Source organism: Rattus norvegicus, chromosome 7 (assembly GCF_036323735.1).
Source record: "Rattus norvegicus strain BN/NHsdMcwi chromosome 7, GRCr8, whole genome shotgun sequence".
NCBI classification, from domain to species: Eukaryota; Metazoa; Chordata; class Mammalia; order Rodentia; family Muridae; genus Rattus; species Rattus norvegicus.
In genome coordinates this window covers 10,449,267-10,471,664 of record NC_086025.1, presented here as the reverse complement: position 1 = coordinate 10,471,664, position 22,398 = coordinate 10,449,267, and the positions used below count along the sequence as shown (strand labels likewise).

Here is a 22,398-nt window from a genome sequence, read left to right as displayed (position 1 = left end):
TAGTCCTTCTCTAATCGTTCAGTTTTGGAAGACAGTCTCCTGTAGCCCAGGCTACCCTCTAACTCCTTGTGTAGCTAAAGTAGACCTTGAACTCCAGACCCTCCTGTCTCCACTTCTCAAGTGCTGGGATGACATGCGTGTCACCACTCCTGGTTTATGTGGTGCAGAGGCTGAGCCCAAGGTTTGGTGCACCCATGACAAGCACCCTGCCACTGAACCCCAGCCCCAGCGTCTTCTCAGTCCTCCCAACACCCATGAGGGGTTCCCAAGTCTCACCACTGTGTCAGGACTGGTTTTTTGTAGAGGATCTGGGGACACTAAACGGAGGTCAAGGAAAAACCTCAACTACAGAGGGATTCATTCAGGGCCTGAAGTTCCCCCAGCGGCACCTAAAGGCAAAGTAAGCCTACACAGACAGGATGGGTGAGCAGAGTACACAGGCCGTGCTCAGTGAGCACAGCTGTGGTCTAATCTGACAGGCAGCTTTCTTTGCCCTGTGGCTCCGTCCACGTGACATGGGTGGTGTATACAGTAGGTGCTCACTGTGTGGGAGGAAGGGAAACCAGTTAGTCTGAGTGAGCTGGGGAGAGCAGGAGACACGGAGCACCGGTTTGTCTGGGGTCCCAGGGAAAGAGAAGTCCAGCATGGCGGGCATGGGCCCTGGCATCCTGCCCACCTGCCCAAGTCCGTTGGATTCCACCCCACCCCATGCCCTGTCCTGGAGATGGAACGTTGGTTTTGCAACAGCCTGGAAAGACAGGAGGGGAGTTTGCCACAGAGTGGGGGCTGGGCCCCAAGTCCTGTCTCTATTATGGGAGAAGAGTGCACCCCCTGTGTGGTTCCAGATGGGGACCTACACTCTGGCAACTGCCGAGGACAGGACTTCCTTCTCACGGGTGCCCGGGCTTGGACAGGATCAGGCAGGATAGAGTGTCGTGAGGAGCAACCAACAAATTAGGGGCTGAGCTGGCTGCAGTGTGCTGCAATGTGCTGAACCCCAAGTTAAAACGACCTGTTGTGCGAGTGAATGCACACACACACACACACACACACACACAGCAACTCTCTCTCATATGTATGTGTTGGTTGTTGTTACTGTGCCTGTGAGGCAGAGGGATTGGCTGTCAATATAAGTTGTAGCCACAGGACACCACATGGCCATGGAGGTGTACCCCGTCACCTTAGCACTCATGAGGTTGAAGCAGTTGAAGCAGAATGAGGCTAGCCTGAGATACCTGAGATTTTACTTATTTATTTTCTTGAAGATTTATTTATTTATCATTTATAAGTACACTGTCGCTGTCTTCAGACACACCAGAAGAGGGCATCGGATCCCATTATAGATGGTTGTGAGCCACCATGTGGTTGCTGGGATTTGAACTCAGGACCTCTGGAAGAGCAGTCAGTGCTCTTAACCACTGAGCCGTCTCTTCAGCCCACTTATTTATTTTTGAGACAGAGGTATCTCTGTGTAGGCCTGGTTATCCTGGAACTAGCTCTGTAGACCAAGCTGGCCTCCAAATCACAGAGCTCCACTTGCCTCTGTCTCACTGGTGCTGAGATTAAAGGTGTTAGCCACCACCATCCCATTTAAAAAGAAAAAGAGGGCTGGGGATTTAGCTCAGTGGTAGAGCGCTTACCTAGGTACCTAGGAAGCGCAAGGCCCTGGGTTCGGTCCCCAGCTCCAAAAAAAAGAACCAAAAAAAAAAAAAAAAAAAAAAAAAAAAAAAAAGAAAAAGAAAAGACCGAAGTCTTGCTGAGTTTTCATTGACATTCAACAGCATGGATAAAGCTGAAGTGGGGACCGTGAGGGGTACATACCTCTCCATGACACCCTCACTGTCTTGTCTCAGGGAGGAAGTGGGGCTGTGGCCTGCATGGGGCAATACAACGGCCTTTGCCTCCAGCTATAAGTATGGCTGTTGGGTGGGGGTGTAGAGAGCCACGAGAATGCAGCCCACCATGGCTCTCCACCGACCATCCAACCAGACTCTGGCTTCCATGCTGCTGGCCTTGCTCCTGGTCTGTGAGTACAGATGGACACACGTCTGCCCTCCTGCCCTCTCCTCTATCTCCATTGTCTATCCACACACCCGCCAGGATCCCAGGAAAAGACATGAAGATTTATAGTGGCAAGGCCGCTATCAGGAAACTGGGGTTCTAAGGCTGGGGGCAGTCAATGGGAAGGCACTGTGTCTCAAGTCGAGTGACAACCTGGTCTAGGTCCCTTGTCCTTTCTGTTCCTCAGTTTTCCTAGCCAATTTTGTGAGTTCTCATTGAGGGTCTAAGCAGCTTGGGGCTCACTCCTCTGTGTGTCCCAGGTCCAGCACTGGCCTCAGAGATTGTTGGTGGCCGGCCAGCCCAGCCCCATGCTTGGCCCTTCATGGTGTCCCTGCAGCGGCGTGGAGGTCACTTCTGTGGTGCCACACTCATTGCCAGGAACTTCGTCATGTCAGCAGCCCACTGTGTGAATGGCCGGTGAGTTTCCTTCCTTCCCCTCTCAGCCCTTGGTATCCATGTGGGTCAGACCAGGGTCAAGAGGTCAGGTGGGCATTCCCACCCATTCTCCTCCCCTCTCCTCTGTCCATAGAAATTTCCAGTCAGTGCAAGTGGTGCTGGGAGCCCATGACCTGCGGCGACGGGAGCCCACTCGACAAATCTTCTCTGTGCAGCGCATCTTTGAGAACGGCTTTGACCCGTCACGTCTCCTGAATGACATTGTGATTATCCAGGTGGGCCTCCAGTCTGGGAACCTGAGCCTCATGCAAATGTCCTGAGGCTCAGCTTGGGGAACTGCAGAACGGGCTGGGGGACAGGTACACACTGGAGCAACTGCAGGCATCACCCTCTGAGCCACTTCCAGCTCAGCACAGTAGAGAAGAACCATCCCGTGGGGTGGATGTTGAAGACTTAAATGAGATAATATATGGAAAGCTCTGAGCAGTATTCAATCAACAAACTGTTATTTGTGTCTTTCCATACACTGACCCTGCAGCTTGAGGAACTCTGAGGAAATATTCACTTCTTCCTCTAGTTCCTAAATTTTTCCACCACTTGATGGTCAGGTGGGGAGGATTCTTATCAAGTGTGCCCTGTGTGTAACCTCTTGGTGTTCTATGTCTTCCCCCTCCCCCTCTGTTCCCCACTGTAGCTCAATGGCTCAGCTACCATTAACGCCAATGTGCAGGTGGCTGAGCTGCCTGCCCAGGGCCAGGGCGTGGGTAACAGAACTCCGTGTGTGGCCATGGGCTGGGGCAGGTTGGGCACAAACAGACCGTTGCCCAGTGTGCTCCAAGAGCTCAATGTGACAGTGGTGACTAACCTGTGCCGCCGACGTGTGAATGTATGCACTCTGGTGCCACGCCGGCAGGCAGGCATCTGCTTTGTAAGTACCCTTTGCAGCAGCAGGGAGAGTGGTTGGACCCCAGGGAGGACTTCCCAGTGTTGGAGCATGGGTAGGGGAGTGACTAGGGGTCCAGCCTCTGACATTGATGCCTCCACAGGGGGACTCTGGTGGACCCTTGGTCTGTAACAACCTTGTCCAAGGCATTGACTCCTTCATCCGAGGAGGCTGTGGATCTGGATTCTACCCAGATGCCTTCGCCCCTGTGGCTGAGTTTGCAGACTGGATCAATTCCATTATCCGCAGCCATGATGACCGGCCACTTACCAATCCCAAAGACCGAGAGAGAGAGGGCAGGACCAACTAAGGCCCGTCCCCCCGTCCCCCACCATAGACCTCAGGCACCCTCCCCATTTTATCACAATAAAAGCAACCTTTGTTTTGTACACTGAGTCTGATGTCTGCTGCTTTAGAACACAGCCACTGCCTCACATAAGGTTCACCTCCTGGAGACACTGCAGCCAAACTGGGGCCAAAAACCTGACAGGAGTCATGTTCCCCCACTTTGTATAAAAGGATGTCAGTCAGAGAGGCCCTCTCTGCTCCCTAAATCCCACATTCAGCTAGCTCTCAGCTTTCAGGAAGTTGAGGCAGGAGGATTCCCAAGAGTTTAAGACAGCCTGGCCTACAGAAAATAAGAAAAAAATAGAGGGGTAGAGAGATGGCTTAGCAGTAGGAGTGTCTGGTGCTCTTGTAGGGGACCTGTTTTCCCATATGGTGGCTCACTACTGCCTACAGGGCCAGTTCCAGGGGACTGGATGCCCTCCTCTGGACAATGTAGGTACCAGCCATACACACATATACTTCATACACATAATTAAGAAAAATAAAGGGGGGCTGGAGAGATGGCTCAGTGGTTAAGAGCACCCGACTGCTCTTCCAGAGGTCATGAGTTCAATTCCCAGCAACCACATGGTGGCTCACAACCATCTGTAAAGAGATCCGATTCCCTCTTCTGGTGTATCTGAAGACAGCTACAGTGTACTTATATATAATAAATGAATAAATCTTTAAAAAAAATGAAAAATAAAGGGGGTTGGGGATTTAGCTCAGTGGTAGAGCGCTTGCCTAGCAAGCGCAAGGCCCTGGGTTTGATCCCCAGCTCCGGAAAAAAAAAAAAAGAAAAAGAAAAAAAAGAAAATAAAATAATAAATAATCTAGGACTGGTGAAGTGGCTTACTGGGTGAATGTGCTTGCCATGAAGCTGAAGGAGAAAATGGACTTCAGCAAGTTCTCTGCACACCTTTCCACACAGTACATAAGTAAAGTATACTGATAAATAAGATAAATAATAAAACTAGCCAAGCAGTAGTGGTACAAACCTTTAACCCCAGCATTTGGTAGACAGGGGCAGATGGATCTCTAAGTTCGAGGCCAGCTTGATCTATAGAATGAGTTCTAGGACAGCCAGGACTACACAGAGAAATCCTGTCTCCAAACAAACATCATGGATGACAATGATGATGATGATGGTGGTGGTGGTAGTAATGGTGGTGGTGGTGGTGATGGTGGTGGTGATGGTGATGGTGGTGGTGGCATTATTCACTTTCCTGTGAGATTGGAGTGGTAGACACCAAAGTTCTGTTCCAGGTGCTCCCTAGATGATCTCTTTTACCTGCCCAACCCTCATCCCTGCACTCTCTCCCACTTCTCTCAGGGCAAGTTCCAAGTCTGTGGAAGTTCGGAGTTGGAGTTGTTTACTAAAGTGTCCCGTGCTGCATGACCCTGGGTGGTTGCCAAATTTTGTTACCATTTCTTAGGTTCCTGTTTTCACAATCTGGTTCTGCCCCAAAGGGCTTCCGATTCTGTTTGAGTCAACAGCCATGGTTTTCCTGGAACTCACTATGTAACCCAGGCTGTCCTCCAACTCACAGAGATTCTTCTGCATCCACCTCCTGAGTGCTGGGGTTGAAAGTGTGTGCCACCTAGGTGGCCTCTGATTTTAATGAGAGTCCTGGGGCTCAAGGTGTCCTGTGGGCAACACATCTACAACATCATGTCACCTCTAAAGAGAGAACTTACTACTCTGACAGGGAGTGGCTGAGCTGTACCCCCAAGCTCCCACCCTCCTTGCTCCAATCTCTTCCCTCTGGAAGCCACTCTAAGGATTAGCTTTTGTGAGGAGTTTGTGACCTAGGATCAGCCAATCAAGACTGGTTAGCATGAGGATCTGATTTTATAGTCAGGGTCCCCATAACAACCGAGGAGAGCCTGGTGAGGATAGATACTGAGCATGGATCAAACCAAACCTGAAGGCAGAATTCACAGGAAATGAAACCTTATGGTGACATGCTGCTTGCTGAGGTGTGAGACCCCACAGCCACAAGAATGAGGACAAAGGACTCAACTGCTCTTCCCCCACTGGCAAGCAAACTTCTCTCCAAGTTGAAGAAGGAAGGGGCAGGGGGGAGTGTTGAAGGAGGAAGGGGGGGAATGGAGGGTGTTACCAGCTGGCCTCCTGTGGCCCCAGTTGCTTCAGACACCATGCTGGAAGGATACTTTCTGGGCCAGGACAATAGGTGGTCCAGCCTCTGCTCTCTACCTATCTTTGGGGTGGGCACAGGTTGGGGTCCTATGCAGGAGGGATTGCCTCCCCCCCTTCCCCGCCCCGCACTGGGCAGGCTCACATAATCCAGAAGGGCTGACGCATGGAGAACTGAGATTCCCCTTCCCTAGTTGGGTCCCTGCCCACAAGGCAGGGCGCAGGAGGCAGTCGCCTGCCCATAAAACAACCCTGAGAGCCTGCCTGGGTCAGTGGTGTCAAAATGCACAGCTCCGTGTACCTCGTGGCTCTGGTGGTCCTGGAGGCGGCTGTATGTGGTGAGTGGAGCAGGGAGGAACAGCAGCTGGACACACAGACAGCAGCCTGTGGGCGGGGTGCACCAGAGGTCCCCTGCAGTGAAACACACCCCTCCCCCCCCTCCAGATTGTGAATCTGTAATCTGAGCCTTCTGGTTTCAGAGGCCCAACAGCAAGAATCTGGATTTGAAATCTGTAGACTTTCTAGAATTAAAGAACTAGAATTCGCCTTAGGGCCAGTGAGAAGAGTCAGCGGGTTAAAGGGCCTGATGACCCATTTGGTGAAGGAAAGTGACCCCTGCAAATTTGTCTTCAGCCTGCTGCAGGCTCACTGTGGTCTTGAGGGGGCGTGAGCCACCCAATAGGCTGCTGAATTTGCAGCCCCTCAGAAATACACTTTACTGAGATGGCTTTTGGATCTGGGGCAACCCGCGGTTGGAGGTGTCTGTGGTCAGAGTGGGCTCTCTTTAGGTGCAGCCCGCCCTAATTCTCACACCCCCTCCCGCATCTCAGTTGCGCAGCCCCGAGGTCGGATTCTGGGTGGCCAGGAGGCCATGGCCCATGCTCGGCCCTACATGGCTTCAGTGCAAGTGAATGGCACGCACGTGTGCGGTGGCACCCTGGTGGATGAGCAGTGGGTGCTGAGCGCCGCGCACTGCATGGATGGAGTGTGAGTGGCAGGGGTGGGGTGGGGGTGGGGCGAGTAGGGCCTCGGGAGGCTGGGACGTGGATCTGAGATGGGCCTTCGTCCTGTCCCCAGGACCAAGGATGAGGTTGTGCAGGTGCTCCTGGGTGCCCACTCCCTGTCCAGTCCTGAACCCTACAAGCATTTGTATGATGTGCAAAGTGTAGTGCTTCACCCGGGCAGCCGGCCTGACAGCGTTGAGGACGACCTCATGCTCTTTAAGGTGAGGAAGCTGGGTCCTTCCTACTCAGAGTCTAGCCTCGAACATTCCTGCTGCACCGGAATCCCTGTCCACCACCCCAGTCCAGCTTAGATCCCATTTCTTGATCTCATCTCCTACTCTGACATTCTGTTCCTCCCACTCTTAGCTCTCCCACAATGCCTCACTGGGTCCCCATGTGAGACCCCTGCCCTTGCAACGCGAGGACCGGGAGGTGAAACCCGGCACGCTCTGCGATGTGGCCGGTTGGGGCGTGGTCACTCATGCGGGACGCAGGCCCGATGTCCTGCAGCAACTGACAGTGTCAATCATGGACCGGAACACCTGCAATCTGCGCACGTACCATGATAGGGCAATCACCAAGAACATGATGTGTGCAGAGAGCAACCGCAGGGACACTTGCAGGGTGAGGGGCACAGCCTGGGTCACGTGGTGTGGGTGGGTGGAGTTGAGGGACTGTGGAGGCTACTGAGGGGCGTGGGTTGTGGGAAGGGCGGAGTTCGGGAATCTCAGGAACTTTTTTGCTGGCTATTGGGTGGGCATGTCACTTGTGGCCCCGCCCCACAGGGCGACTCCGGCGGTCCTCTGGTGTGCGGGGATGCGGTCGAAGCTGTGGTTACGTGGGGATCTCGAGTCTGTGGCAACCGGAGAAAGCCAGGTGTCTTTACCCGCGTGGCAACCTACGTGCCGTGGATTGAAAACGTTCTGAGTGGTAACGTGAGTGTTAACGTGACGGCCTGAGGGGACACCGGAGACCGTGACTCACAATAAATGCATGCATCTAAGCCGTGTGCATCTTTATTGAGTGCCTACTGCATACACACCCAGGGGGCTGAAGGCGGGTGGTTCCACGCTCGGCCACACGGAGGCGCGCGTCCTCCTTTTAAAACCGTGAGGCGGGGCTCACTCCTACCCAACTGAGGTTCTGTTACACCCCGGACTGTTGTCTTGGCTCAGACAGGTCTTGAACTTGGCTAAGACGCTCTTAAGTTGAATCCTACCACATAAACACTAAAATGGGAAACCGAGGCACAGAGCAAAGACTGGATTCCAAACCAGAGCCTATACTGGTTCACTGAAGAGGGGGTCCACACAGGCTGAACTCTGTGGGCAACAATGGGCAGGACCCAAACCCTGTGCCTTTCTACCAGGAGAACAGGACACTGAGGCAAAGGGAGTCTTCCAGCTTCTTGTAGGTATTGGAGACTGAGGTCCTGAGAAGTGAAGCCACTTGTGAGACCCTGCTGCGAAAGATGTTAGAATCCTGTGTCTGGATTTTGTTTCTGCTAGGCAGGTTCGGCTGGGAATCCTCTTTATGAACAAGCATTTATTGAGCACTAACGGTGTGCTGCCACCAGGCTCGGGGAGAGAAACAGCCACAGACATGGCAGGCCCCAGCTATGCTCTCTCGGGAAGTTAGTATTTTAATACCACGTGTCCCACAATCCTCTAAACAAAGGAGCCTGTGCCACTACTCATGCTCACATCCAGGCATGGTCAGCACCGAGGGGACAGACGGGCAGCCTTACAGGACTGGTGAGGAGGACAGGAGCCTATGCAGGGGGTGGACCCCCACGCCTGCCACCACAGTGGCCATGTTTCCAGCTACAGGTCAGGAAGTCAGGCTTGTGCACGGCCAGGATGCTGCAACACCAGGCTGCTTGGTGGCTTCTGTTGGCAGAGGCAGTGCTCTAGGGGCAGCAGTGGGCAGGGTGAAGGGAAGTCACAAACCCCTCGAGGGGTATACCAGTCTCCCAGGGGTTCACCAGTCTCCCAGGCACCCGCCTGCCTATTCCAGCACTGGGTAGACAGGACAGTCTGGTGTTCAAGGTCGTCCTCGGTGGCATAATAAAATGTTAGGGAAAGGGCTGGAGAGATGGCTCAGTGGTTAAGAGCACCAACTGCTCTTCCCAAGGTCCTGAGTTCAAATCCCAGCAACCACATGGTGGCTCACAACCATCTGAAATGAGTCTGATGCCCTCTTCTGGTGTGTCTGAAGATAGCGACAGTGTAATCATAATATATAATAAATAAATAAAATGTTAAAAAAAATGTTGGGGAAAAGGTGGTTCTAAATTGGGGTACCCAACCTGGCCCTGTTGCCTTGTCTGGCTGTGGCTCACTCACAGTGATGTGGGGTACAGTGAGAATTCTGGGTTGTGGTTTCTTTAGAAAAACAGAAATAATGTTTTAGTCTCAGATGTGGGGCTGCTTTGGCCCGTCCACAGCAGCTGACTGGTTTGCCTCCTGCTCTAGCAGAGGCCTGGTCTTGCCAGCTGTGGACATTTGTGTGATTGTGTGACATCTGGATTCTGGGGACTTTTCAGAGGGCACGTAAATGCTAGGTGGCTGGTGGCTGGTGGCGAGTGAGTTGCTGGCTGTTGAGTAGTCCTGTGCAAAGAAGTTAGACTTCACGATGGCAAAGGTCAAACTCCCCCAAGGGACTCACTCAATGCTTTTCCACAGGAAGTAGTGTAACAACAACGTTACCCCTTATCCCTATTAGTGGTAGGGGTTGAAAGGGTAGAAGAAAGCAGCAGCCACAAACAGCAGCGCCCCCCGTGGAGGAGGCCATTGCCCTGCGCTAGCCTGGCCTCCCGAAGCTGCAGGGACATGCCTGAAGGCAGGACCCCTCCTCTGGGGACCAACAGCAAAGGCCACAGACACCAGGAGATGGAGGCCAGCAGTCACTCAGCTTCCCTATTTGTGGGCATCTCAGCAAGAGGTGGGCAGTGATGGGGACTACGGTGACAGCATAAGCCTGGGGTACAAGAGAACTTTATTGGGCTAGTCTTCCCCTCCCATAGGTCCCAAAGGGAAACTGAGGCAGATACCCCAATCAGGACAGGGGCATATGGGCTGTGGTGTTTTAAAGGATGAACACAGAGCAGCCCAGCTCCTTCAAGCTGGGCTGGATAAAACCATGGGACTGGAGACGCACACGCCCCGAGAAGGGGCAGACCCAGGCTGCTGCCGGTGCCAGTGCCCCAGTGAGGATGTCAATGTTTCATCACAGACAGTCCCCTGCATCTGTTCAGAGAGTGGCTGTACATACGCAGACTGGCGGGCTGTGGCTCAGGAACAGCTGAGAGGCACTCTCCGCCACAGCCCACCACACAGGCAATTCTTGATCCACCGCTGTTCCCACTGTTTCACAGCAGTTGTCTTGTTGGGTGACTTCAGCATGGTGACACAGCCACACCTGGGGAACCAGGGACTGTTGCCTGTACTGTGGGGGAGACGGTATGCCCCCAGACCCTAGCCTGCTCAAGCCAGGTAGGACACAAGGCCACAACCAAGGCCCTCCCCAAGCCCCTACCCCACAGATCGCAGGCTGTCTTGTGTGCCCAGGAGGGAAGCGGAGGCCCCTGGCCATGGCTGGCAGCTCTCACCTGGTGCAGGCTTTGCACTCCTCCGTGGGGTAGGCACCCAGGTGTAGCCTCCGAAGGTGGTCGATCTTGGGCTGCCCAGGGGCCCTGGGGATGAGAGGGGAGGGAGGGGCGTGGGACCTGGGTCAGCCAGGCAGCCGAGGGTGGCTTCTGGTGTGTGACCCTTGGGGCTCAACCATAAGAAACAGCTGATGGCTTTTTCCTGGTGAGATAGGGCTTGTGCTTCCAGAACCTTCCAAATGTGGCTGATGGGACAGTGGACACACAGGAGGGGTTAATGGCTTTGCTGTGGGAGGGGCGTGGCAGTCCTTTATCTGTAAATGCTGGCCTGGAACGAGTGAGGGCTCCATTACAGCTTGGGCACATCAGTGGGAGGGAAGAAAATGGATTCTACACGCAGAGGTGTGAGTCAGAGGTGGAGGCTGGTGGGTCAGATTCCTCCCACACAGCAGGTATGAGGCCAGCCTGGGCTACAGGGCGAGTTCCAGGCTGCCAGGGCAACCCTCTGTCAAAAACTAACAAAAACCATCTCTACACACAGAGCGAAGCTAGAGTACAAAGACCCGATGAAGCAGAAGGTGGTTAGGGGAGACACCAGGCCCTAGAAGTTGCAGGAGTCTCTGTAGGAGAGAGCCTCAAGGGAAGCTGTGGTGTGGAGACCTTCCGGGGCGGGGCGGCACGTGCGGGGCGGGGGGGGTGAGGGAGGCGGGGCAGCACGTGCGTGCGGGGGATGAGGAAGGATGAGTGGGCAGTGCATACCTGGTGAGGCCGTCCAGCTGCAGGATGGAGGTGCTGCTGGGCAGGGTGGGTGCCCTGCCGAAGCGCAGGCGCAAGGGCTGTTTGGGCTGCAGGCGACTGACCAGGCCGTCACTGGCAGGAAGCCAGTCCAGGCTGGGGACCAGCAGCTGGCTGGGCAGCAGGCAGCATTCGTCCACCAAGCCCTCATCGGGCTCACTGGCTGGGCCTTCGTCACGGCCTGTGGGGAGGGTCAGGGGTCACTACACTGATATGACCGAGTGGTACCCACTACAGCATCCCTGGGGCTCTGTCCTCAGACGTCCTAACTGAATGAGGGGTGTGCACCCTAGGATCAAGGGCTTAAATTCTGGAGGTAGGCTGAGGGAAGATGCTAGCAGGGGGCACTGTAATGCCTTACAGCAAATCCACAGCTTGGTGAGCAGCCGGAAGAGCAGGGACATGCTGTCCTGGGTGTCTGAGGTGGCTGTATAGACGGGCAGGCAACTGGGCTTCAGTAGGCCCCATATTCGGATGACAACCATCAATTCCCGCAGCATACCCAGTGAGGCACCATCCCGGAGGAAGCTGTGGCCCGGCCTCAGTGCGGAGCCCTGTAGGTGGGGACACTGGGGGTGAGGGCAGGATGTGAGCAGCCCCCAACTATGGTATGGGTCAGTCACAGCTAGCCCTCGAACCTTGGTGAAGTCAGGGGACACATGTGACTTCAGCACAGGGCCATGGCTGGCAGAGTCGGGGAGGCCAGAACTGTGCTCAGCACCCTATAGACCGAGACACAGAAAAAGGCCAGTCCAGCGTCTGCGCTGCTCCCAGCCTGACCCTGGCTGACCTCCTACAGAACCAAAGAAGCCAGGGGCTGGACTTATGACCCTGCAGCCTGAGGCTTTTGAAGCTTAGAAGCCTCAAATGACCCGGGGACAGACAGGAAGATGGAGTCACTTTTTGACGGCTCCCATAGACAGACAGGAGCTGTGGGGTGTAGCTAGTGCTACCTTAGTGAGAAACAAAGACAGCAGCTCACTGACATATAGGCTAGGACTGGGAGACTGGAGGGGAAACTCCGGGGGCGGGGCTGAGCTCCGAGGCTCCACCTGGTTGGGCAGGCTGCCCAGTGGGCGGGGCCGAGACAGGGGCGGGGCTCCACCTGGTTGGGCAGGCTGACCAGGAGGTAGAGCACGAAGTCTCCCACCCATTGTAGCAACTGCTGCAGCGCCTGCAAAGTGTTCATGTCTAGAACAAACTCTTCTGTCTTCAGGTTGATCATGACTTTGTCGATGTCTGTGGGGACAGTGAAAGGTGCTAAGGGAACACAGGGGAAATCTTGGCTCTAAAACCCCCACGGGTCCCCGGGGGTGGTTCCTGCCCATGCTGGACAAAAGACAGTGGGTCTCAACCACCTGCGTTCAGGACAGCCGGAAGTCACCACTACAGCTCTACAAGGACTATCACTCACCTGCGAAAAGGCAAGTGCTATACCACAAGCTAACCCTAGGTCACTCAGAAAAACACTATTTTTTTTTTTTGGAGGCAGGACCTCGTGTACCCGAGGCTGGCCGCTAACTTGTAGACTTGGACACCTTTGTTTATGCCAGACAGGTGCTCTACCACCAGGCCACACCTCAGACCCCAGGCTGGGTCGGGGCTGAGTGCCTCTCCAGGACCCACCTCAGGGGCTGCTTCTGGATTAAATGGTGACTATGACCCTTGCTTTGGGAAGGCTGCACACCCACCAACATCGGTGATCTTGGCACAGATCTCGGCCAGGCGGTCTCCAGGGCTCTTGTCAGGGGTGTTGAGGAAGTGTGGGCGCAGCAGCGACTTGAGGGTGGACGTGATAGCCATGAGGAACAGCTTGGTGTGGTAGTCACACACACGAGCCATGGTGCAGGGTGACAGCTTGCACAGCGAGGCCTTCATGGCTAAGATCCGGGTGGAGAGGACCTTGGGAGGGGGTGGCACAGCAGTGACTGGAAGGTCTGGCCAGTTAGGGGCTCTCGCACCCAGGTCCCGGGAGCAAGGGATTATGGGAAAGGGCCACTTGGCTGGGACCCTCCCCAGGTGGGCTACCTCTGGCTCCCCTCTTTGTGATTCAGTGGATACAAGTCCAAGTCCCCAGGAGGGTGACAGTGACCAGTTATGAGTCCCCCACATGCTATGATGTGCTCTCCACTCTTGGGGAGCAGTCCTGACTAACCCCAAATCATGATCCTCCTGCCCCAGCCTCTGGCTGCAGGCTCCACAAGCCTAGTACCCCTCCACTGCCCCACTCACTCTGAGGTCAGCAATAGGACAGGCAGCACCTATGACCCCACAGAAAGAAGGGGCAGGTGACTCTGGGGATGGTTCAAGTAGAAGCCGTAGTGGCTCACACATGACCCGCCCACCTGTTGCAGGGCAGGCTTCTGGCGTGTGTACTCCTCGTGCAGCCGCTCCACCAGGCTCTGCACCATGCCTGGCTGCACGTGGAGCAGGATGTCCCACCAGTCGTAGCCAGTCACCATGCAGTACTCCAGCAGGAACAGCAGATGCTGCAGGGCCAGCTTGGGCTCCAGCGCGTGGCCCAGGGACGGAGAGATGCGCAGCATGCTGAGCTGAGGGAGGCTATGCATAAGGGATGCACCTCCCCTTCGCCAGCTGCCCTCCCACTCCCTTCCTTTCCCCTCCCCTCCCCTTCCTATCCCAACCGTCCCTCCCTGACCCTCCCCGTCAGCAAGCTCACCTTCCCGTGGTTATCGATGCCCACCAGGGCCAGCGAAGTCCAGGACAGCTGCATGGCCTTGAAGTGTACAGCGGGGCCTGTGGTGCGTGGGCGCTTCAGGGCAGGCTCATCCAGAGAGCGTGGGGCCGAGCTGTAGAATACAGCCATGGTCTGAAGGGATAGCCGATGCACCATGTGCACGCTGCCGTCCTGGAAGGCCAGCGCCAAGCCTGGGGGTAAAGGTGTACAGTCAGGGTCTCTCCTCTTGGTGACCTAAAAACCAGAGAGCCCCAGGCTCCCTCCCAGAATATTCCTCAGGCTTGGCCACCTGACCCCCACCTTTAGTGCATTCTCCCTGTCATACAGGAGAGAGCCAGGAAAACAAGAACCTAGGCACACAGAAGCAACCCCACCTCATAGCTGAGCAGCTGGCTAGAGAAGGCACCTGACTGACTTACAAGCAGGGCCTTGAGGGAACTGAACCCAGGATCATATATAATATAATTAATACAATATAATATACCTTAGTGATTATCTGTCTCAGCAACAGGATTTCACAGTGTTCCTGTCTCTGATAATTAGCTGTAGCTCTTTACATATTAAGGAGCGTGGTTTTCTATTAATTGGCTAAAGCTGTGTACGTCTTAAGGAATATAACTTGTTAATCAGCTACAACGCTACATAATAGGGAATGCAGCTTTTTATTAACTGGCCACAGCTCTTTATATATTAAGGAGCACAGCTATTTGGCAACTTTCTGGACCCTTATCACACTTAACACAACATGAGACAAGGAACCCTTAACACTCAGAATCCACCCCACCCCCACCCCTGACACACACAGATCCAGGTGCTGTGCCCACTGCTCCTGGGTCTAACGTACCAAGGCCTGGATAGAACTGGGTGTCACTGGCCACCTTGAGGTCAGTGTTGGTGAGTGAGATGGGCAGTTTCGGCAGTGCCACAGCTGATACACGGTCCAGGTCATTGGTGGCTGACAGGATCCGCCACTTGAGGATCATGGGCTGTTTGTCACCAACTGAACAGTTGGGGACAGGAAAAGGAGAGGTGTGGGAGGGTGTAACAGAAAGGTGAGCTCTACCTCAGGGAAGCAGGGCCACCCGTCCTAATTCAGGAAGAGGACTCTGGGCAGCAAGCACTCCTCCCTTAGCCAGTAGGACCCAGTCTTGGCGTTTCTCTTTCCTATTTGAAACAGGATCTCAGAGGCCTGCTGGCTCTCTATGTAGCCCAGGCTAGCCTTAAACCTTCCTGCTTCCTGCCCAGGGGTTGGGGATTTAGCTCAGTGGTAGAACGCTTGCCTAGCAAGCGCAAAGCCCTGGGGTCAGTCCCCAGCTCTGGAAAAAAAAGAAAAGAAAAAAAAAAAAAAAAAAAACCTTCCTGCCCAGCCTGCATGAGGAGGTGGGTTATCTATTCAGTCCCCATCTTTGAAACTGGTCCTGACCCCACAGGGAGCCCCAGCAAGTAAAACCCTCAAGGGGAAACTGAGGCTAGAGTGTTTAGAGCAGTCAGTGCTTCCTTGCACGGAGGCTGCTCTCTCACAAGGGACACAGAGAGCAGTGGGCGAGAGGTGCACACCTGTCATGCCAGCTTACCAGAGGCAGAGGCAGGAGGATGGCTCAGAGTTGATGTCAGAGAGGGTGGGCTAGAGTTCAAGACTTTTTTCAAAACTCAAAGGAATGAACAAACAAAGGGAACACAGAAGTCAGGGGCCAATGGCAGCCAGGCTGGTGCCCAGGGCATCTTAGCCACACCCCTGGCTTGACCACATCCAGCTTGTCACCATGGTCACACCTCAGCTTGGGTAGCCATGGCTGCCAAGCACCACCCACTGGGCATCTGTGGGAGGTGCGCGCGCACGTGTGTGTGTGTGTGTGTGTGTGTGTGTGTGTGTGTGTGTGTGTGTGTGTGTGTAGGGGGTTGGTGTGGGGCTGCCCACTATCACCAGTGAGCCCAGATTGTCTGGTGACTCACAGCCATCTGCAGGAGACACAGCGGGGATGCTATTCACATTTAATTACTTGCTGGCCACAAAGGGCAGTTTACTGTAACTGCAGCACGGGCCTCTTGAGGCCACTTAGGTCCTCTAGCAATCTCCACAGCAACAGGGTCCGCACCCTCCCTCCAGCCTCACTTCTTTCTGTATTGTGGGGAAGGTTATGCAGGGCTGAGCCAGGGCACTGCGGGGCAGCCTCAGTAGCTATCCCCTGGGCAGTCACCATTTGTAAGCAAGTGTCCTGTGGAGTGCTGTCCTGCGTGGTCTTGGTAAAGATGCTCCACTCCACTCAACTCCAGCCTTCTCTCTGACCTGGATTTCTAGATGATTCCATGGCTTTCAAAGTAAAATGCCTCCCTTAGTTGTGGGTGCCCCTCCAAGGCTCAGCCCTTGGTTGCTGGCCCCCTGCCCCAGGGCCTATGCATTGTGTGTGTGTGTGTGTGTGTGTGTGTGTGTGTGTGTATGTGTAGTGTGTGGTGTGTGTGTAGTGTGTGAGTGTGTGTGTGTAGGTAGTGTGTGAGTGTGTGTGTGTATGGTGTGTGTGTAGTGTATGAGTGTGTGTGTGTGGTGTGTGTATGGTGTGTGTGTAGTGTATGAGTGTGTGTGTGTGTAGTGTGTGAGTGTGTGAGTGTAGTGTGTGTGTAGTGTATGAGTGTGTGTGTGTGTAGTGTGTGTGTATGAGTGTGTGTGTGTAGTGTGTGTGTGTGTGTGTGTGTGTGTGTGTGTGTGTGTGTAGTGTGTGTTCATTCCCAGGCTGTCCTTACCAGGGCTCTGGAGCCTTAGTTTCCTACTCTAGGCAAGAAGCCAACAGCCCCCGGGACTGTGGAAGGTAAATTAACAGGCCACACCTTTAATACTAGGGCTCAGGAGGCAGAGGCATGTAGCCAGCCTTTGCTACTTTGTGGGTTCTTCTTTTTGCCACCCCCACTCCCATTTCAGTCCTATCACTAGATAGGAGAGAAACGAGAGAGGTGAGAGAGAAAGAGAGCCTTGAACGGAATTTCTTTCCTTTCTTGTTTCTTCTTTGAGCACAACTGCTAACAAACCACAACCAACCCCAGCTCTCAGAGCCCTGGCATGTATGCACCCTCTGAAAAGTTCCCAGAATTCCAAATGTCACCCAATCTTAGAAATTACCTGCAGCTAACAAAACCACGCCTCTGCTAGAGCATATCATAGTCAGCATAAATCATAGTCAGCTGCTGTGGACATCTGAAGCAGCCCCACATCTCACTCCTGGGCTTACAACAAGATAACAGTTCCGTGTTTGTGTTTTTAAAGAATCCCAAATCCCAGAATTCTCATCGCAGAGGCAGGTGGAGTTCTGTGCATTCAAGGCCAGCCAGGGACACAGAATGAGACCCTGTCTGAACCCCAATAGCCATGAGTAAAGCCCTGAGCTTCCCTCAGGAGGGAACCCTGAACGACTCACCCACAGGCGAGATCTGCTGGAAGATGTTGTTCACAGGAAGGCCCTCTTTCCGAAGGGACCAGCACTCCACTAGGCTGCTGGTCTGGCTGGATGCACACAGGAGCACCTGAGGGTGGGGCTCAGTGAGGGGGTGTCTCCTGGAGCACCCACCTCCCGTGTATCCTCTGGTGATGGCTCCACACAGGACTGTCAGCACAAATGTGCCATGGCTTTCAAGAGGTTTGCGGCTGTGTGATTTTACAAAGCCGGACAACCCTTTGACCAGTGGACAGGTCACAACAAGACATGTCCCCAGATAGGCCACCTTCTGTGGTAGCTGGAACTTAGGAAAGGGGATTTACCTGCATCCTTCAGACCTGGTTTCACCATGGAAGGTGAGGCAGGAGGGCAAGAGGCAGACGGAGGAAGGCACCCCTAGCCAAAGGACGCTGACGCTCCCTGGGCGACCAGCAGGAACCTTCCCTGCTCCCACCAGGTCCGTCAGATTCTGACCCCACCACAGGACATGGCTGGCTGAGCTGAAGACGACACCACAGCTCACCTGCTCAGACATGTCTCTCGCCAGGAACTTGAGGTGTGTGATGGCGGGGAACCGGTCCTTGCGGTTGGGGTCGGTGGTGCAGCGCATAAACAGCGAGGGCAGGATCTCCGTGTCGATGCGGCACTTCTCGCTCACCACGCTCACGCACACCTTGTAGAACTTCACGGGCGATGCACTGCTGCCGTCCGCAGCGGCCACAACGATGTTCCCACCGCCTGTGAAGGCGATGTCGGCCAGTGCCACTCGGCCACGCAGCCGGCACAGGCTCTCCGTGGACGTCAGCACCTGCCCACTGGGCTTCAGGAGGGACACAGTGACCAGGCCGCTGACTGTCACCGCAATCCAACCCTCCATTGGCTTGCCACCAAACAGCGTGAGAGACGGGGAGAATTTCACCCGGGAGAACTTTTCTCCGAAGCTGGAGGCACCAGACTGAGAAGGGGAAATAGGAGGAAGGGCTTGCTCAGCTTCTTGGGGGCTGCCTTCTGTGACCAACCCCCAAAGAGCAACAATGTAGCAAGAGCACTGCATGAATGGGGGGTACCCTGACCTCAGTCTCCTCTTCTATAGTATGCAAGCATTAGCGTTTTTCTCAGGGGACTATAGGAGTACTTTAAGTTTCTCTGTAGTGACCTCACAGCCTTTGTCTCTGCAGCAGAGGCAGCAAGATGGCTATGGCACTGACTGTGGTGCAGGGGGCAGTGTGTATTTTCTGTGGAGTGCTGCCTCAGTGCCAGCTACTCCTCTTTACAGTCTCTAATTCCAAATTGATGTAATTTACATACAAAACATACCTTGTTTGTTTGAGACAGTGTACATAGCCCAGGCTAGACTCAAAGTTATCGTCTTGCCTCAGCCTTCCAAATTCTGGGATGACAGGCATGCACTATCACTATCATAACCGGCTCAATAAAACTTTTTTGTTACTGTTTTCTCTGTGTAGCCCTTGCTGCCCTAGAACTTGCTCTGTAGACTGGGCTGGTCTCAAACTCAGAGATCCACTTGCTCTGCCTCCTGGGTAGAGTACTGGGGTGGGTCATCACTGCCCAGCTAATACAATTTTCACATTAATTTTTTAAAGATTTATAGCTGGGTGGTGGTGGCACACACCTTTAATCCTATCACTCAAGAGGTAGAGGCAGGCAGATCTCTGAGTTTGAATGTAGCCCAGTCTACAGAGCAAGTTCTAGGACAGCCTGGGCTACACTGAGAAACCCTGTCTTAAAAACCAGAACGACGACAGCAAAAGATGAGTTGCATTTACCCTGGGTTGAGGTGTCTGTGGGTGTCAGAGAAAGGTGTAGGGTCCTCAAGTGGGAACTTCTAGTTCTTTGGAAAGTTAGTTATGGCAAATGATGTTTGGATGGAGCAAACAGGAGAAAGGATGTCTCGCTAAAGCAGACACGGGGGAAAGGATGATTTGCTATAGCAAACATGGTAAAGAACCCACAATGAAGGAGTAGAACTATGACCTCACAGACAGTGGGAGACGGGCACTGAGCTGTGGTTTGATTTGCTCTGCCTCACGATTCTTCACTAAAGACACGCATGCATTAGTTTACCTTACATGGCATCGTTGAGCTCAATGCTGTGGTAACGCTGTCACTGAGAGAAAGTCAGCCAAGAACTGCTCCTGAGGTTCCTGGTGTTTTTCTTCAGGATTGAACTACAGCTGCTGGTTCGTGCCTGGTGTCTGCCTGCTAAGTCCTATTTGGTGTTTGCTGCGGGACTGAACCACTGCTAGCTCACCCTCAAAGAGCTACTGCTCATCAGGTCCACTTCCCCCATAGCCTAACAGCTTTTCTCTTCCGCTGCCTCTGCTGGGCTAGAGGACTAGGTTGCAAAGAGCTTATGCCCACGGAGTCCCTTGGAGCTGGAGTTACAGATGGCTGTGAGTCGCCATGGAGGGGCTGGGAATGTACCCAGGTCCTCTGCAGGAGCAGCTGGTACTCCTACCACTGAGCCACCTACCTCTCTAGCCCTTACATTAAATTTGGAGAACAAGTATCACTGTGTAGCCCTGGCTGCCCTGGACCTGGATATGTAGACCAGGCTGGTCTTGAGCTCAGAGAGAGCTGTCTGCCTCCTAAGTACTAGAATTGGGGATGAGAGGCAATGTGAAAGCCGTTAGGCTCCAAAAACCTGTAGCAATCATGGAACTGAATTTTGGTTGTGCTTCCTGACCCACAGGCTGCCACTTCCCCTCCCTTACTAAGGGAAAAGGACTTAGAGTCCAACTCTGTCCCCGCTCCTAAGTGGCTGAACTCCAGAATATAGACAGACAGGAGGATTCTGGGGTCTGAGGATGTTTGTAAGACAGCACTGCAGACGCAGACATCTGTTAAACAGACTCCCTGTCCAGGGGCCATAGCTGAAAGGGAGGCTCAGGGTTAGAGGCTCTCGGGGACAGCAGTAACCCACAGGTACTCACAGCACATGCCAGCCCCTGGTTCCGTTCCATGTACCCCTTGGTCCCCCAGTGGTACACTCACCTTCTCTACGTGCAGTGCCAGTTTCACCCCGTTATGCAGCCAGGACAGAGCCACGATGGGGTCCCCTTCCACCTGGCTGCCCACGGAGCTCTCCCAGCTGTTGGCCAGGTGGTCAGCCATGCTCCAACATTTGATCTGCCCGTCAGCATCGGCAGACAGGAGCCGGGACCCTGTGATGAAAGAGCTGTGTCAGGAGCCCTTCTGATGGGCAGGTAAACTGCTCGGTGTCCCCTCCCCACTCTGGACTCCCAGTGGGCAGTGGCTGTCCCCAGGCTCCAGACTTAGGACTGATGACTGAGGAAGGTGGCATATGCTGTCCTGGGCTTTGGATTGAGAGCAAACCTCATGGCCTCACCTGACTGGTCCCATTCCAGGCAGGTGATGGCCTCACTGTGGCCAGAGCTGACAGAGTGCACTTCCCAGGGATGTTCTGTGTCAAGGATATGAATCATGTGTGTGAGGTCTGCAGGAAAGAGAACACTGAGGTCAGTGTGGTCCACAGTGCCCATGATTCCCACCCCCATTGCCCCTCTCCTATAACACCCCTCCCCCATGCTGCTAATCCCTACACAGGGTATCCAGTGCAGCCAGTGTCTCTCCAGAGGCACTATCACTAGATTTGGAGGATGGTGACCAAAGTGTGGATGTCTCTTCTCCCACCTTGCTTTCCCAGGCCTCTCTAAACCCTGTAGCTGGCAATGGAGAGCCTGGCTCTGCCACCATGAACCTACCAAATCGGGACCCATTGTATGAGGAAATCACAGCCCACCCACTTGGTCTCAATCCCCAGGTCCCAGTCAGGGAAACAGAACTAGCACTTACCCTGGTCATCATTGCGTAGGTCTGTGGTGAAGGCAATGAGGTTCCTGCAGGACCAGGCGCAGGCCAGGGGCAGCGACGGGCAGTACGTGCTCTTGGCCCACTTCTCCCATTCGCACACATAGGCTAGGTCCATCATACCCACCGCACCCAGCACCGTCCCTGGCTCCTGGGGAGAAGGGAGGCATGCTCTATAGCAGCTCCCGGCTAAAGTGGGTCTAGAATGTTCTCCAGCTCGAGCCCTGCTAGAAATTCCATGATGCCCCACCTGAGGTCACCCCTCCCTAGGCCACCTATCACCCACCCAGATCGCTGTGAGCTCAGCCTACAAGTGCTAAGCACCCTCACACACACAACCAGGCCCACTCCTACCACTTCAGTCTGGGCCTCAGTCTACACTCCAGAGACTTGCCCCGGAACCTAGTAGCTCAGGCCGCGTCCCAGCCCATTAGTCCCACTCGCAATAAGTTAACATCCAAGGCCCACCTGAGGCTTAACACACGTGCTTCACCGCGTCCCGCCCAAGCTCGTTAAGCTCCACCCACACTATCTAATCACACTAGGCTCTGCTTCCAAACAAAACTACTAACTTTATTCATCCCCCGCTTCTCTTCAGTTTGTGACTATCAGGTCACCAACCCCTCTGCATCAGTCTCAGATCTTCAGTCCCTAACCCCGACCCACCTTAGGCTCCGCTCCTTAGCCCACCGCCTTCTCTATCAGACTTATTGCTTCAGGCTCCGCCCCTTCGCTCAACTTCGGAACCTCAGGCCACGCCCCTCCCAGGGAGTCTCAGCCCCTCGGACCACGCCCCCTCCCCAGCCTAGTTGCCTCAGGCTTCACCTTAAGCGGGGAACCTAATCACATCTCCCCCTCACCGGCCTCTACCCAGCAAGCTTTGTTCCCAGGCCCGCCCTCTGACCCCGCAGGCCCCGCCCCTCGGCCTTCCGCTCGCGGGCCAAGCCAGAAATGCACCAGCCAGGAGTCCCATACCCCGCACTCCGCACTGACCTGTCCGCCCCGGGCGCCCAGCCGACCGGGCGGCCGCGGTCCACACTCGCCCCAACGCCCGGGATCCGGCGCCGCCATTTCTCGGCCCGCGCCGGCCCCCTCGAACAGACTTCTGGGAACCGGACTACGCCCCTGCCCC

The 22,398-nt window shown here is 54.5% G+C and overlaps 3 protein-coding genes across 17 annotated transcripts; 2 read left to right on the top strand and 1 right to left on the bottom strand.

The window, feature by feature from the left end:
- The first annotated feature begins 1,939 nt into the window (after window positions 1-1,939).
- Window positions 1,940-3,788, top strand: Elane (elastase, neutrophil expressed). The gene is made up of 5 exons (NM_001106767.1): window positions 1,940-2,026; window positions 2,322-2,478; window positions 2,591-2,732; window positions 3,152-3,385; window positions 3,504-3,788. The coding sequence occupies exons 1-5, from the start codon at window positions 1,951-1,953 to the stop codon at window positions 3,708-3,710; spliced, it is 816 nt and encodes a 271-aa protein (NP_001100237.1). The 5' UTR covers window positions 1,940-1,950; the 3' UTR covers window positions 3,711-3,788.
- Window positions 3,789-6,168: 2,380 nt separating this feature from the next.
- On the top strand, window positions 6,169-7,892 carry Cfd (complement factor D). The gene is given in 5 exon segments (NM_001077642.1): window positions 6,169-6,223; window positions 6,716-6,872; window positions 6,963-7,110; window positions 7,256-7,513; window positions 7,675-7,892. Coding segments are annotated over 5 exon segments (792 nt in total). The 3' UTR covers window positions 7,849-7,892.
- Window positions 7,893-9,867: 1,975 nt separating this feature from the next.
- Window positions 9,868-22,392, bottom strand: Med16 (mediator complex subunit 16). Of its 15 annotated transcripts, none has more exons than XM_006240861.5 (16): window positions 22,260-22,392; window positions 21,252-21,417; window positions 20,785-20,892; window positions 20,430-20,599; window positions 17,938-18,369; window positions 17,397-17,502; window positions 14,834-14,989; window positions 13,972-14,180; window positions 13,637-13,843; window positions 12,983-13,193; window positions 12,397-12,530; window positions 11,930-12,013; window positions 11,653-11,845; window positions 11,256-11,472; window positions 10,500-10,583; window positions 9,870-10,309 (listed from the first exon to the last, which is right to left on the bottom strand). In XM_006240861.5, the coding sequence occupies exons 1-16, from the start codon at window positions 22,335-22,337 to the stop codon at window positions 10,183-10,185; spliced, it is 2,682 nt and encodes an 893-aa protein (XP_006240923.1). In that variant the 5' UTR covers window positions 22,338-22,392; the 3' UTR covers window positions 9,870-10,182.
- Between the last annotated feature and the right edge of the window lie 6 nt (window positions 22,393-22,398).

Bases quoted from the DNA above. Each gene is read 5' to 3' on its own strand.
- Elane (NM_001106767.1), top strand. From the start codon at position 1,951: ATGCAGCCCACCATGGCTCTCCACCGACCATCCAACCAGACTCTGGCT. The intron at 2,733-3,151 runs GTGGGCCTCCAG...TCCCCACTGTAG, and splicing joins ATGACATTGTGATTATCCAG to CTCAATGGCTCAGCTACCAT. The intron at 3,386-3,503 runs GTAAGTACCCTT...ATGCCTCCACAG, and splicing joins GGCAGGCAGGCATCTGCTTT to GGGGACTCTGGTGGACCCTT.
- Med16 (XM_006240861.5), bottom strand. From the start codon at position 22,337: ATGGCGGCGCCGGATCCCGGGCGTTGGGGCGAGTGTGGACCGCGGCCG. The intron at 20,893-21,251 runs GTAAGTGCTAGT...TCTTTCCTGCAG, and splicing joins CCTACGCAATGATGACCAGG to ACCTCACACACATGATTCAT. The intron at 13,194-13,636 runs GTGGGCGGGTCA...CCCCCTCCCAAG, and splicing joins AGAAGCCTGCCCTGCAACAG to GTCCTCTCCACCCGGATCTT.